At 36.6% G+C, this 14,573-nt stretch overlaps 4 protein-coding genes across 4 annotated transcripts; 2 read left to right on the top strand and 2 right to left on the bottom strand.

The window, feature by feature from the left end:
* Positions 1-1,169: 1,169 nt before the first annotated feature.
* Positions 1,170-3,204, top strand: LOC121249632 (putative clathrin assembly protein At1g33340). The gene has a single exon (XM_041148355.1). The coding sequence runs from the start codon at positions 1,651-1,653 to the stop codon at positions 2,800-2,802; it is 1,152 nt and encodes a 383-aa protein (XP_041004289.1). The 5' UTR covers positions 1,170-1,650; the 3' UTR covers positions 2,803-3,204.
* A 2,788-nt stretch (positions 3,205-5,992) lies between these two features.
* On the bottom strand, positions 5,993-8,575 carry LOC121249631 (B-box zinc finger protein 23-like). The gene is made up of 3 exons (XM_041148354.1): positions 7,287-8,575; positions 6,822-7,138; positions 5,993-6,391 (listed from the first exon to the last, which is right to left on the bottom strand). The coding sequence occupies exons 2-3, from the start codon at positions 7,035-7,037 to the stop codon at positions 6,050-6,052; spliced, it is 558 nt and encodes a 185-aa protein (XP_041004288.1). The 5' UTR covers positions 7,038-7,138; positions 7,287-8,575; the 3' UTR covers positions 5,993-6,049.
* Positions 8,576-8,946: 371 nt separating this feature from the next.
* Positions 8,947-9,927, top strand: LOC121249630 (22.0 kDa class IV heat shock protein-like). Its single transcript, XM_041148353.1, has one exon. It carries the CDS (start codon positions 9,172-9,174, stop codon positions 9,727-9,729), a length of 558 nt encoding a protein of 185 aa, XP_041004287.1. The 5' UTR covers positions 8,947-9,171; the 3' UTR covers positions 9,730-9,927.
* On the bottom strand, positions 9,842-11,885 carry LOC121249629 (pentatricopeptide repeat-containing protein At1g33350). The gene has a single exon (XM_041148351.1). It carries the CDS (start codon positions 11,843-11,845, stop codon positions 10,163-10,165), a length of 1,683 nt encoding a protein of 560 aa, XP_041004285.1. The 5' UTR covers positions 11,846-11,885; the 3' UTR covers positions 9,842-10,162.
* Positions 11,886-14,573: the final 2,688 nt, after the last annotated feature.

The following is a 14,573-nucleotide window of genomic DNA, read 5'->3' as shown; positions in this document are numbered from 1 at the left end:
CTACATCACACACCATACTTTATTTATTTTTTTTCTTTCCATATCAAATATGTGATATATGGATGATGAGTAGGAGAGTTCAATTAGTTTAGAAAGAATACAAATAAATAAATAAATTAATATGTGTGAGATGATGAATAGTAAAACTCATATATAGTTAATAAATAGTAGTGGATTGTTTGAAAATAGTAATGAATTGTTGTAATTAACTTACCAAACACAGTCTTAGGTACTGTTTGGATTAAGATGAGATGAGATAAAAATTAAAAATTAAATAAAATATTGTTACAATATTATTTTTTAATATTGTTATTATTTTAAAATTTGAAAAAATTAAATTATTTATTATATTTTGTATAAAAATTTAAAAAAATTATAATAATAAGATGAGATAAAATGAGACACTTCTTATATCCAAAACCGCCTAATGCTACTAATTATGTTCTTTGTTATATGGGTTTTTTTCTGGCATTGTTTTAAATCCGATGGTGCTGATCATGATCTATCGATCAGAGTCAGTGTCTATAACTCTATATATCAGTCAGTCAAGTGTCTTTTGAAAAAAAAAAAAAAAAAAAAGGTGAGTCAAGTAAATAAGACATCATTTTCTGATCTGTTTGTACTTTGTATGGACATGATTGAGGATTGTGTTGTTAATGCCGACTCTAGCAGTAGTACTCTTAGACGTTATACAATAAACATTTTGGATAATTGCTTGCTTGCTAGAATAGAATATGACAAAGCACCTTTTTTCTTTTTCTGGTTTTTACCCTCTATGCCAGTTAAGTGGGGGGCCGGGGCTTCAATCTCCCTTACACAAGAGGAAGAGCAAAAACGTTGTTTATGTGGTGATGTTACGAATACGAGGAGAGTTTGATGCAGAAAGAATATTCCTATTCCTGAAGAATGAGGTTCTGTTCCCAGCCCCACCACCATATGATAATTACTTTTGCCTCGCTCGTTGACTCTTTGCTCGTCTGTTTTTATTCATATCCATCAAAGTTAGGCAGGCTAGCTTGTAAGGCACTCTTTCTTATTCCCTCGATCTCTTTTTTTCTTCCTTTTTGTTTAATTCCCACAGTCAACCATCAATTCACCCTTTTAAGGAGTGGAAATGTTAATGAACACAATTCATTAATTGGGTCGAGTACGAAGAGAATCCAAGGCTTTTTAGTGGTGGTGTGGCCAATGACCAAACGAAAGTCCTGCACTCCTTATCTTCTCACTCTGAATAAAACAAAAATAAATAGTTTTCTTTTTTATTTTTCTTTTAATTTTCGGTGGTTTTTCGATGTGTTATTATCCGTTTAACGGTATAATCAGCTCATTTCTACAGTCCTCGTTGACTTGCATACTTCCTAGCACATAGAATAATGATAGTTGTAGGCCCTGATCAAGACTGATTTTTGTTTGAAACGAACATTCTTTCCCATAATGCAGTCTTCTTGGTTTTTGTTAGAGTCGAGGCTACTCTGTCATGTTTTAAAATGTAAGATTTGATTCCTCATTAATTCCTTGTCAATTTATTTCCATGTCACTCTTTGATCCGTCTCTAACCCCTCAATCTATTATAAGTGCGCTCTTGGTCTAGGTGCTCTCTACACAGGTTGTTCCCATCGCATTTTTGAACGCAAGAAAATTAGAAAGATCATGAGGGTAGACATACAGGGAAAGCTCCGGCTAGCTCTTGGCTTAGTAAAGGATCATGCATCGATCGGCAAGGCTATGATACACAACCCTTATGATGGCTTTTCCAACATAGATATTGCAGTCCTGCGCGCTACTGGCCATGATAATGGCCCCATCGACGACAAACACATGCATGAGATTCTCTTCCTTGTCTCTAACTCCCCTGGATCCATTCCTTTTCTGGCTGAACGAATTTCTCGTCGTCTTTGCAAAACCAGAGACCGCCTTGTCGCCCTCAAGACCCTTGTCCTCATCCATCGCCTCCTACGAGGAGGCAACCGTTGCTTTGAGCAACAGCTACGAGATGCACACATATCTGGTCATCTCCAAATGAGTACCCGCTGGTTTTCTAAGAATTCTGACCCTTCAGTTTGTTTTCTGCACAATTATGCAGCATATCTGGAAGAAAGGATGGGTTGGCTCATCAACCAAGCAGGAAAACTCGAACCTGTTATGTCTAAAGGCAGCTTCGAGTTTCGATGCTACGAAGAGAAGTCAATCGACGTGGTATTCCGAAAATTGCCAAAATGTCAACTACTTCTAGATAGGGTCTTGAGTTGCTCACCGTTGGATATATTGCCTTCAGATAACCTGGCTCAAGCAGCCATGAGCAACACCTTGAAAGAGAGCTTTCAGCTATACTTGACTTTTTGTGAAGGCATCGCTGCTCTTGTTAACATGTTCTTTGATTTAACAAAGCCGGCGAGGGCTTTAGCCTGTGAAATACTTAAGAGGGCTTCCCAGCAAAGTCAGGAGCTTCACGATCTGTATGAGAACTGCAAATGGATTATTGAGAACAAGAGTTTGGAGTACCCATATGTTCAAATCATCACTATGGAGCATGTTATGGCATTGGAACAATGCCTGGGCTGTCCACAAATTGATCAAACGGCCAATTCCTATAGTTTTCATGTGTTGAGCAAGACTACTGCTTCATCGGCACTACCTCCCATCTTGGGGCTTTCAAAATCAACGAAGCCACAAGGGGCAACGGCAGCAAAAGAAGGCAAAAAGGGCGATATCAGTTTGTCATCAACTCTCTTCTCATGTTCACTGGAGACCAAAATTAGCAAAGTATGGGTTGTGTTTGATGAAGATGATCATCCCAATTAACCAATCACAACTTCCACTACATGACAAGACTCTTCAATGACAAGGTCTGTGAGATCTTTCTACTGCACAGCATAATCTGGGGGATGCGAATATATTAAGAGACAAGAACAGTACTATCGGCCTAGCCCTTGTGGTTTTCTAAAAACTCATTAATATTAACGTTAATTTCTCGATACAGGCACGCACGGTGCCCACTAAAAGCTCTGGCCAAGAAGTTTTCGTTCATAATCGGAGTGAACTTACTGGTTTTGTACTTTCAACCAAAATTTTCCATTGCTCTTGCTTGTATCTTAACGTGAGGTTCTTGGTGCTTAATTACTACTTGTTTCATGTACTTGAGAATTTGAGAGTGTGCATATCTATGTATTTGAGCAAAGTAAAAGTGTGTGATCTCAAGTTGAATGGACAAAAGGATCAAACAATTAAGCATATATAAAGGGCCAGAATATTTAGGCCCCGTTTGAATGTTGGAAGATATCGAGATCAACTTAGTTCAGTCTAATTTTAAACTGAATCTAACATCTAAATACTCAACTCTCAAATCACTAACAAAGCCGCTTTGGAGCAGTCTAGCTGGTTTTATTAGAGAAGCAACCCTCCTATTATGAGTTGCCACATCAGATATCACACCAAATAGAAAATAGATACACCCACAGCGAATCACAAACCTAGGTCACCAAAGCCCCTCCCTTCCATCTCGATTTGATTCCAAACTCACCATCGCGATTCGAAGCTCATCTCTTCCATCTCTTTCCTCCGCTGCCCAATAGTTGTTCTTGTTCCACCGCCACCTCTCAGTCCGACATCGACAAGTTTAAACCAAAATCTACCTCTCACAATCACTACCCATTGCCAGACTTGGAACTCTTTGGTCCAAAAATCGTGCAATTCTCTCATGGCAAATTGCGTTGACGAAACCTAGGAAGGTGATAATGTAAGGCACTCGTTGCTAATTTTCTCTAATTTTTCTGGTCCGAATTTAGAAATGTTATGTTTTAGGAAAGATGACATCTTAATTTTCTTGTTAAGGAATTTCAACTTTAAGGAAAGATGGCCGAAAGGAAATGGGACTATAAGTGACCAAAGAGCTTTCGTGCAAGAGGGGGGAAGTGAATGGTGAGGAATCAGGTGAAGTGCGGTCACACCATCACTAAGTTGTGTAGCCTACGTGGCAACCAACTATTGGAGGGCTGTTATTTGTAGGTTATAAGCCCAACTAGTCCTAAGGTTTTCTTAATCACTAAACATCACGCAACTCAAAATATCTTTACACATGTGATCCATAATATTTTTTAACTCAACATCTCTTTACATGTGAGACCTACAACCTTTTTCAACTTCCTATAAATACATCACAACTCATCTTAATATCTAAACTCATCTTAGGTGAGCTCCACAAAACTCAATCAACCATCTCTACTTACTACTATTCATAAAAGACTCAATTCATCTCAACTAAACTCAACATCCAAACAGAGCTTTAGAAGAGCATACATAAAATATAAAACCACACACACACACAAAAAATGTGTTGAAAAGATGTGGCTACTATAGTTCTCGAGTCCAAATTTCCAAGTGAAGCTCACAATCTAATTTAGACATAGTAATATGGTCACACACAAAGTTTAGGGGAGGAAAATAACAAAGGAAGTGAAAATATATATAATCTAATATGCCCGATAATATTGGTGATTCTTGATCCTATTTAATTATAAATGGGAATATTCAGATTCAATCCATGGGAAAGGAGAGTTTGAAGATGAGAATTAGTAATTATCCACTAATTTTTACTATTTTCCCAAAATTAATGATCAAAAGATAATTAAAGAAAACAAGAAAAGGAAGAGATAAGGAAAGAATCACAAACTTGAGAACAACAGCAAGTATAAAAATATCTCATTTTGACCCACGCATATTGGAATAAATAATCCTCAAGATCTTCTCCATGCTTGGTTGATTTGGACCATTCATTCATTGTCGATATATGGCTTGGAAGACGATTGATCATGTAACAAAGGAATCGGCGAATCGCCTCTTTAATTAAATGGTCATGACTAGGAAGAGATCATGTCGCCTTGATCAAAACTCAAATCATGGAGGGTATATAACGTACTTACAAGTTATAGAATCGAGCATGCTACATTTAATATTTTTCTTTAACATGAGCTAGAAGATCATCAGGCAAATCCGCTGTATATATATATATAAAATATAATATGTTTATGATCTCAATGTATCATGTACTGTTTGCTCACGTGTAGTGCATATTTAAATGGCATATGATCAAGTTAATTGGCCCTTAGATCGATGCATGCATCTTCCCCGTTCTAATCAAAGAATAACTTAAAAGGTGGATTAATTGCATATTTAATTAGAAATTGCAGTTAATGCCCAACGGATCATGTTGGATAAATTAATATTGTGGTAATGATGCAAGTGGCGAGAATAGCATTTATATAATCATAAAGCATCATTTATAATATGGTGCGGTGCATAAATCACTAAGTAGTTATTAGATTTTGAACAAGAGGCCTCCACAATCATAGCGGGTATGACCAAATCAGTCACGGAAAATGGAAATTAGCAGGATTGCCTGACCCTTTCGATTGTATTAATACAACGTATGCACACGAAAATAAAACAAAATTGGGTATGTGTTAGGAACGATGAGAGAAAAAAAGAAAGCAAAAACGAAATCAATCACATACAAATACAAGATTTACGTAGTCCGACAATATAACTATATCTACAGAGCTGTAGATTATTGTATTCATTAGATGAAAGATGAAAAATACAGTGCGGCCATATAGCACATTAGCAAGTAAACTCTAATTACGGGTCAGGTTGGATCGGTTCAATGGCTAAAAGCGTGCCCAAGCCTCATTAAAAACACACACAAAAAATGGCAATGAATTTTTATTAGGTCGGATCATTAAATCGGACCAGGCTCAACCCAACAGTATACAGTGTAACAGTAAGCAGTGTGACCGTGACTATTTGAGGAAGCCAAGAAACTTTTGGTGGTCAACTAAGCTCCTATATAGCGAAAGTAGGCAAGAATAAATGAAGATTGATACACACGGCTTGATGCAAGCTTGGTCAGTGGTCAGTGAACAAACACGCCATACTGTTATACAACTTAAACCAATCTGCGTTACTCAACATGATTGTGCACAATCATACATCTTTAGTACAATTTGGCGTACTTGATGACCCAACTTCGGAAAACTCATTGTAGTTAAAATCCTTAGTCAAATATCTCATCCAATGCGGTTGCGAAGTGATGTTCATCTGAGAAGGTGGTTCTAGTCTCTGCCGATGCAGCCTCAACTTCCATTGTCATTGCCGCCTTGCTCTCATTGTCAGCAGGGAAACTGAAAGAACTATTCGACATTGGCGAGCTTGAATTTCCACTGTTGAAGCCAATCATGTCGTGGTGGTTGATTGAAGGTTGAAGGGCGACTTTAAGGCCTGCAATAAGAAATCTTTGGTGGGGTGATGCGTAGGGAGTTCCCGTATGGGTTGTGAAGTCGCAGTGCTTGCAGAGTAATACTCTATCCTCTAAGCAGAAGAAATATCCATTTCTTTCCTGCAAGCATAATTTGCAATTCTATGCAATTCAATATTTTATCAACTGCTTCTTTTGATCAAAAATCAAAGAAAAGATTTTGTCAAAGTGCTTAGTGAAAAAGAATACTTTTTTTCCAACTATCAAATAAAAAAGGCTAATTGGGATTAACCACAACCGGAAACTGTAACAAGCCCCAGCCTTGTCTGTCGTATGAGCTACTCTGGTAATCTGCTGTATTTGCAGGGGACAACAAGAATAGCAAAACTTCTTGCAGTTTAACATAATATCCAAGAATAATAAGTCAACTTTCTCGATTGATTGTCTTAATTAGGCTATTGATTTGTAATCTGTTAAGATAAAGCCTCGTTATTTATATTGATTACTATGGTAGCGGGTATGTACCATATAGAAATTGCAGCGTATAGAAATTAGCAAGAGGGAGGCATACCTGGCAGACATCACATGGAGGGAGCTGGGGATCATGCGAAGAGGAGGATGACGAAGACGACAATGGGTGTTTGACAAGACGGACACGCTCATGCTTTTGTGACAGCTTGTTAGCTGCATGCACCTTCTCGTCGCATCCCCTGCATAGTACCGCTTCATCCGCACAACATAGCACCTCTGCCTCCAATTTCTCGCATACGTCGCATTTTATTTTCATATTATCTTCTTCTTCCTCCTCTTTAGCTGAGATATATCTAAGGTAGTTCTTGAATGCTTTAGGGAACACACAACTATCTCCTCAACGATATGTGAGTGACCCTATGGATACAAGCGACCAAAAAACAAATGAAGTGAAACAAGACATGAAATGCTGGTAATAGCCAACGCAAAATGAAGTGAATCAATGCACAGAATGTTGAGGTCCTAACAAAATATGGAAAGAAAGAAGTTTCCTATATAAACTCACAAGCTCATTTCTGCTTTCAGAATCAAGGGAGTGGACATCGTCCCAGCTAAACCAGCCAGCCTGCATGCATCCCTTTCATTTTATTCCGAGCAGCCAGCATGCACCTGAAAGCTACATTCTTTTCCTTTGTATTATAGCTTCCTGTTTAGATAGGCCATTTGCAAGGAGGGAACCAAGTATATATATACTGATGCTAAGGAGGAAGCAAGGCCGGATTTATTGTTGTGTCTCTACTAGTCTCTAGGATTTGAAAACTCCAAAACTTATCCAATGTCTTATGTTTGGTTGAATAACAAACCTCCGGGTTACATCCACCTTCTCATCTCATTAGTTCTGCATGCGTTAAGGATCGAGATTGAAACACTGGCCCATTGCCCATATGGTGAATCAGATTGGAGGGGACCATACGAGTAGGGTACAGTTGGAGCAGCTTTGGGTGTGACAGTGAAACCCCCCATCAACGACCCATCTTCTCTTGCATGGTTTGCTTGCTGGGTTGGTCCATTTGTCAGGGAAATTGGCATGGGGGGAGACTGCAAATTGATGGTCAAATCTTCTCACCACTCGATCGAGCTGCTGCCATTGCTTCTTCATTTAGTGTTTATCTTTGATGCAGCTACTGCCAAAAACTAAATTAGATATGGCAGTGAATCATCCAGAACTTGACCCTTTGTCGGAGAGGTGCATCTGAGGAAAGTGCCCGATAAAACATCAGTTAAAATCTGCAAGATTCTATATCCTTGGGTCATTGGTTCATATGAACTTCGATTCGATATCACATATAACGACCTTTCACTAACTACGTATGAAAGATACGGAACTCAGTACATGTCTGCATAACATCTTCACATAATCCAATCCACACATAAAAAGATCAGACAGTGATTCTTAAAAACAATTATAGATATCTCCTCTTACTCCCTCATTTCATTTCATTTTTTTTTTTCTTTTCATTTAGGGGAGGATCGCCTGGTGAGTAGAACTTTCAGCAAGGCATCCTACTCTTTCGAAGCACAAGCAGTCGGAGGTCGTGCAGCTCATGCAAACCTTGTCCTCTTAAAGGATTGAAGGAGAGAGATGATGCATGGGCCATTTGCACGCATGCTAATTTATTCAGCAAAAGAGCCTTGGGCTCGCCCTAAAGTCTCAAGTCCAGTTCGGCAAAAATGGGAAGGCCCAACGGGCCCATCTCTTCATGAAACATGGAATACCGAAGGAAAATTTCGGATAAAAAAAGTGCTATAATCATAAAAAAAAAATTATATAAAAAAATAAATTCATAAATTAATATAATTTTATATGATATGTTATATTTATTTTACAATAAAAATAAATTTACAATCTAACATACCACGTCAAGACACGTCAATCTATAAATTTATTTTTATAATTTTTTGTGACTAAAATATTTTTTTTTCTTTTAATATTTTCACACTATTGAATTGGGTATAATAAAATATTTGAACTCACAAAAACACCCTAAGTTCTTTTTTGAACTTAAGAAATCTAAATAGAAGTGGAATAAAAAATATTTATTACTTTTTTAAATACGTCCGAAATTATGAATTGTCTGGAACATGTTGGAAAGATCTTGCACCCTCCCTTCTCCACTTGTAAAAACTCCGCTTAATTTCCCCACAGGAGAAAGTAATACTGGAACCTTCCCTATTTCTCTAGACCTCTCCGAAGTTTTCCAACGTCTAATGCCTGTACCTTCCCCGCGTAATAATAAATAGCATGGCTTCCCACTCCCTCTTCAAAGGTGAGATAAACATTGCACACTGCCATACAAGATCAGCCTTCTACTTCTACAAAAAATCTGTGAGATCAATCAATCTAACCCAATATAGTTTCAGCGCACACAAAATAAGCAGCAAAAGGAAAAATGAGAGCACAAGTAAAGCATGTCCTCGCTTCGTTTCTCTTACTCTGTACTCTTGTTCGGTTCTCCAATGGGTCTTTGCTGCCACTCATAGAGCGTCCGGGGAGTATGTTAGCTGATATATGGACAGACCCGTTCCGAGTATTGGAGCAAATCCCAGTTGGCCTTGACAAGGAAGACATCGCTTTGGCACTGTCTCCGGCCAGGGTAGACTGGAAAGAGACGCTGGAAGGTCATGTTATAAAGCTGGATGTGCCGGGATTGAAGCAGGAGGATCTGAAGATCGAGGTGGATGAGCGGGTGCTGAGAGTGAGCGGAGAAAGGAAGAGGGAGGAGGAAAAGAAAGGGGAGCACTGGCACCGGATGGAGAGATCCTATGGCAAGTTCTGGAGGCAGTTCCGGTTGCCTGAGAATGTGGACCTGGATTCTGTCAAGGCCAAGTTGGAGAACGGTGTGCTCACTTTGGCATTGCCCAAGTTGTCCCCTGACAAGATCAAGAGCCCCAGGGTGGTCAGCATTGCTGCAGAAGAGGACGAACCAGCCAAATCCAAAGTGCAGTAGTAAGGCCAAGCATGAGCTTTAAAACTATGGACAACTTCTTAGCGAGCAAAGGCAAACTATGATTATGTGGCTTTTCAGTGTGAATAAATGGTTTCAGTTTCGTTTCACTCTACTCCTTTTTCTTTTTGAGTCTTGTTGCAGCCTTTGCTGATGTAATCTCCTAAAGTTACTCCTAAGTCGTACTATTTCCTCGATTAACCTCAAATCTCTCCGAGTCTGTTAGAGCATTAGCCATGGTTTCGAGGGGGAAATGACATAACTCTCCACTTGCATTGAATTAAAAGATTTGCCAATTATACCCTATATATAATAACAATCAGAGATTCCATGGGCTCTGATGCAGATAGCGATAATTTCTTTGCTCTCACTCCCATCTCCTCTTAGTTGTGGAGAGGAGTAGCGAACTGAATAAAAGAGAGAACCGTTGCTGGCCTCACTTCAAAATAACAAAATCAAGTAGACTTTCCAAAATTTTGTATATTTCTTCTGTTTTGTAATGCGATTTATCAGCAGAATAAAACTGATAAACTTGGTTGTCAACTTCAATCCAACTGCAACCTGGAGTTTTATAAGAATTCTGCTCCTGCAACTTCTTCCTTAACTTTCGGACCTCATCCCACCTCCCCAGCTCTCCGTATATATTGGCCAGCATTATACCATAACCACCGTTATTTGGGTCAATTTCAATTAACTTTTTGACTGCGAATTCTGCCAAATCTGTGCGACCATGAATCTTACATCCATTAAGCAAAGAACCCCAAACAACCTCATCAGGTTCCATACTCATTCCCCTAGCAACTTCCATGGCTTCTTCAAATCGACCTGCTCGACCTAGAAGGTCTATCAAGCAGCCAAAATGTTCAATTTTGGGCTCAATCCTATAATCTCGAGTCATCAATTCAAAATAAGAAAGGCCTTTTTCAATCAGTCCTCCATGAGCACAAGCATTCAACAAGCCCACAAATGTAACCTCATCTGGTCTGACATCATCCTCACACTGCATCATCTCCACAAACATGTTAATTGCCCTCTCACTTTGTCCATGGAGAGCAAAAGAATTGATCATGGAATTCCATGAGGTCACTGTTTTTTTCGAGGTCATGTCAAAAACTCTTCTTGCTTCTTTCAAGCTCCCACATTTCCCATACATATCTACTAGAGCATTTGAGATGAGTGTGTTGTTATTAATACTATTTTTGTAAACATAACCGTGTATCCATTTACCAAGCTGGAGCATGCCAGTATGGCCACAAGCTGGGAGGGCACAAATAACTGTAATCTGATTCGGCCCATTACCTCGATGCTGTCCCTCCAGTGCAAAATTGATCATTCTTCTGAAGAGTGAAATTGCCTCGGGGAAAAGGCCGTTTTGAGAGCACCCTGCAATAACAGCATTCCAAGCCGGGACATCTCTATCCGGCATTTTTTCAAACAATGATAGAGCATTACCAATCTCCCCAAGTCGGGTGTACCCAGAAATCATAGCAGTCCACGAGACAACATTTTTATCGTACATTTCATCAAACGCCTGTCTCGCACTAATGATATCCGAACAAATCCTCGAATACGAGTCAACAAGAGCGGTTTCCACAACTGAATATCGACCAAAACCTGATTTTAAAATCTGGGCATGCACCATTTTAGTGCCATGAGATTCCCACGCCTCGGGACAAGATTGCAGGACGTGTGGATAGACAAAATGATTGGGCGGAGGGCGTCCCCTACGAACCATGTTGCGGTACAATACAAATGCCGATTCATGATCGGGCCGAGACGCGTAGGCAGTAATCATAGCAGTATAGAGATAGACATTGGGAGAGTGGAGATGATCGAAGATGAAGCGAGCGTATGAAAGGTTGGCGAGAGAGAGAGCGCAGAAGCGGACCAGCTTAAAGGCGTAAAACTGTGTTTGGCTGTGGCCAAGGGTGGTGAGAAAGGCTTGAAGTTGCTTGAGATGGTTGAGGTGATTGCATTTTGCAAGTATTGCTAAGACGTGTTGGTTTAGGTCCGGCTGGTTCCGAACAGAGTGCATTGTTCTTACTTCTCTACTTGTCTTTGGGGCTCGCTTCCATTGATAGTCGTCAATTGCGGTTCTTCTTTTGAAACCAATATACATGAGTTCCGTCAGGCTTTTGATGGCTCCCGCTAATCCATTCGTTTCGTCTAATGTCATGCATACGAAATTCAGTTCTCTGTATAAAGTCGTTAGATACGTGCAGTCGTTCATATCACATCAGATTTAAAATGAATTATTCTTCTCTCATCAGTTCGGTCTTTCTCTCTCACCAGCTATAGCAGCTCGATCTATCACTTTCATCAGCTCAATCTCTCTCTCATGAAGTGTCTTCATATTGATCACGTTTACATACCGTTTGCACCAAGTGTTTGCAACAGACATTTTTCTACAAAATTACATGGATAAGTGATACGAGGAATTAATTACTTTTAACTAAAGGTGTAAAAAAAAAAATCGTGAAAAATCGGTCCGAATCGGTCTGGTCTGGAAGCAGTGTTTATAATGGCAAAATTGGTTGGAACCTCTTCGGTTTTGGTTTTAGGTATTTTAGATATGGATTAAATTATATTTTAATATTATATATAATTTTTTTATATAATAATATAAATTATAATTATATATAAAATAATATTATTATAGTTTATAAAATAAAGATTTAATCTTAAATATGCAAATTTAATTGACCAAGAGCACCTGCTTTCATATATAGTGATGAATCTGATCTATAATAATATTCTAACTAGGTATCCTTTTGATGCAGTTTCAGATTCCATGCATTTGTCTTCACCTATTAGTCTCTCTCTCACGCATACATTTGTTTCAAGTTCTAGATTGCTAACTACTTTCAATACTTCTCTCTCACGTATCTCATGCATTAACTAAATTAATATATGCATTCACACATACATTCTCTCATCATTTACACACCATATTTGCATATTTTTTTTTAGTAAAACATATTTTTGTGAAGTAGTGTTTAGTAATACAGATTTTAGTAAATCCAATTTCTTTTAGTAAAGTAGATTTTTTTTTTTTAATAATAACAGATTTTGGAATAATAGTATAAAACATTTTTTTTAAGTAGTTTTTTTTTTTATTTTATATAAATATATATTTTTTACAAATTTACATTTTATTAAAACTGAAAATCGGACTAAACTGGACTGAAACCTGTAAATACCAGTTTAAGAGAGTAACCGATATATAATTAATTTTTAAAAATACAAAATCAGTACATATCAGTTCGGTCTTAAATTTTGTTAAAAATCAGACCGAACTAGTTACAATCCTACTTTTAATCAAAACATTGACATACAATGGGTGGGTTTTTCACCCTATATTCTTAAGGATACTGCTACTCTGCGGTCCAGTATATATCGTTGGGCATGCTTATAGTGCATTTGCATTTTTTCAGACATTTTTTAAATATTTCAAAAAAATATATAAATATACTAATAGTCAATTCTTTAATTATTAAAGAAAAAAATCAAAATGCATGAGTGATCAAATCCAGGAGACAAAAATATAGGGTAAAGTTACAAACTAACATTTTCCTATTCTTAGTGTCTTCTCCAATCGATTCTAAGAGTGCGTTTAGATATTAAACTGAGTTGAGTTGAGATGATAAAATATTGTTAGAATATTATTTATTATTATTATTATTATTATTTAGGATTTAAAAAAATTAAATTGTTTATTATATTTTATATTAAAATTTAAAAAAATTGTAATGATAAATTAAAATGAGTTAAGATGAATTTACTTTTCAAACGAAGCAGAATGATAAAGGCATATCCCTCTTATTTGGGACGCCAACTTGATATCTCAAGTTATTGATCTATATGACTAGACTAGTATTGTATTATATCAAGATAAGTGCTATACTCATAAAAATATTTTATAAAAATGAATTCACAAATTGACATGATTTTATAAAATATATTATATTTATTTTATAATAAAAATAATTTTATAATTTAATATATAACATCAAATCATATCAATTTATAAATTTATTTTTATAAAATTTTTTTTATCTAAAACATTTCTCTTAAATCAATATATGCATACTTTATCACGTGTCACTCATGCGCGAGTCTCATGTGTCGCCGTGTCATTTCATGTCCAATACTAACGTGGGTCGCTTTGTATATTGAAGTTGAGGCATTGCTTCATCTTAATAATTTATAGAAGTACATCCCTCTCCTCTTACTTGTGTCCTATTGGCTCAGATTAATCAAAGATGCCCATAACTCTACAGATCGCGTGTCCCAGTGGGAATTGATATTAACTAATCAATATAATTGTGTGACTTTACTAAAAATAGTTTTAATGAGTAATGATATATATACAACATATTATATAATATATTACATAATAATATTATAAAATGAGAATATTTTTATAAAATAATGTTATTTTTATAAAATGTTTTATAAAAATAACATTCATTTAAAATATAGTCATATAAAATACTGTGAAAATATTATCTGTAAATAATTTTCCTTTCTTTAAATGCCAAGAAAATCATAAAGGAATCATTAATTTGGCCCATCTTTTCTCTTTTTCTTTTAATAATTATTGATAAAATAGCTTATAAGATATTGAAAAATTATAAATTTAAAAAGAAATAATTGTTCAAAAAGAGAGAGATCAACCTGTACATGGAATTATATATATATATATATATATGAAATGTTATTAAGTTTTTTAATTTATATCACTCATTTTATTTCCTTAATATACCACCACAACCGTATAACTTTTTAATTAAAAAAATAAAAATTCTAATTACAAAACGTTTATATAAAAATAATTTTACAAATTA

This window comes from Juglans microcarpa x Juglans regia, chromosome 2D (genome assembly GCF_004785595.1).
Source record: "Juglans microcarpa x Juglans regia isolate MS1-56 chromosome 2D, Jm3101_v1.0, whole genome shotgun sequence".
NCBI lineage: Eukaryota > Viridiplantae > Streptophyta > Magnoliopsida > Fagales > Juglandaceae > Juglans > Juglans microcarpa x Juglans regia.
Note: the sequence above shows the minus strand (reverse complement) of the source record. Positions and strands in the feature narration are given on the sequence as shown.

Coding starts and splice junctions, on each gene's coding strand:
- LOC121249629 (XM_041148351.1), bottom strand. CDS start 11,845: ATGTATATTGGTTTCAAAAGAAGAACCGCAATTGACGACTATCAATGG.
- LOC121249631 (XM_041148354.1), bottom strand. CDS start 7,037: ATGAAAATAAAATGCGACGTATGCGAGAAATTGGAGGCAGAGGTGCTA. Junction 6,392..6,821: donor CTCCATGTGATGTCTGCCAG/GTATGCCTCCCT, acceptor TTATGCTTGCAG/GAAAGAAATGGATATTTCTT.
- LOC121249632 (XM_041148355.1), top strand. CDS start 1,651: ATGAGGGTAGACATACAGGGAAAGCTCCGGCTAGCTCTTGGCTTAGTA.
- LOC121249630 (XM_041148353.1), top strand. CDS start 9,172: ATGAGAGCACAAGTAAAGCATGTCCTCGCTTCGTTTCTCTTACTCTGT.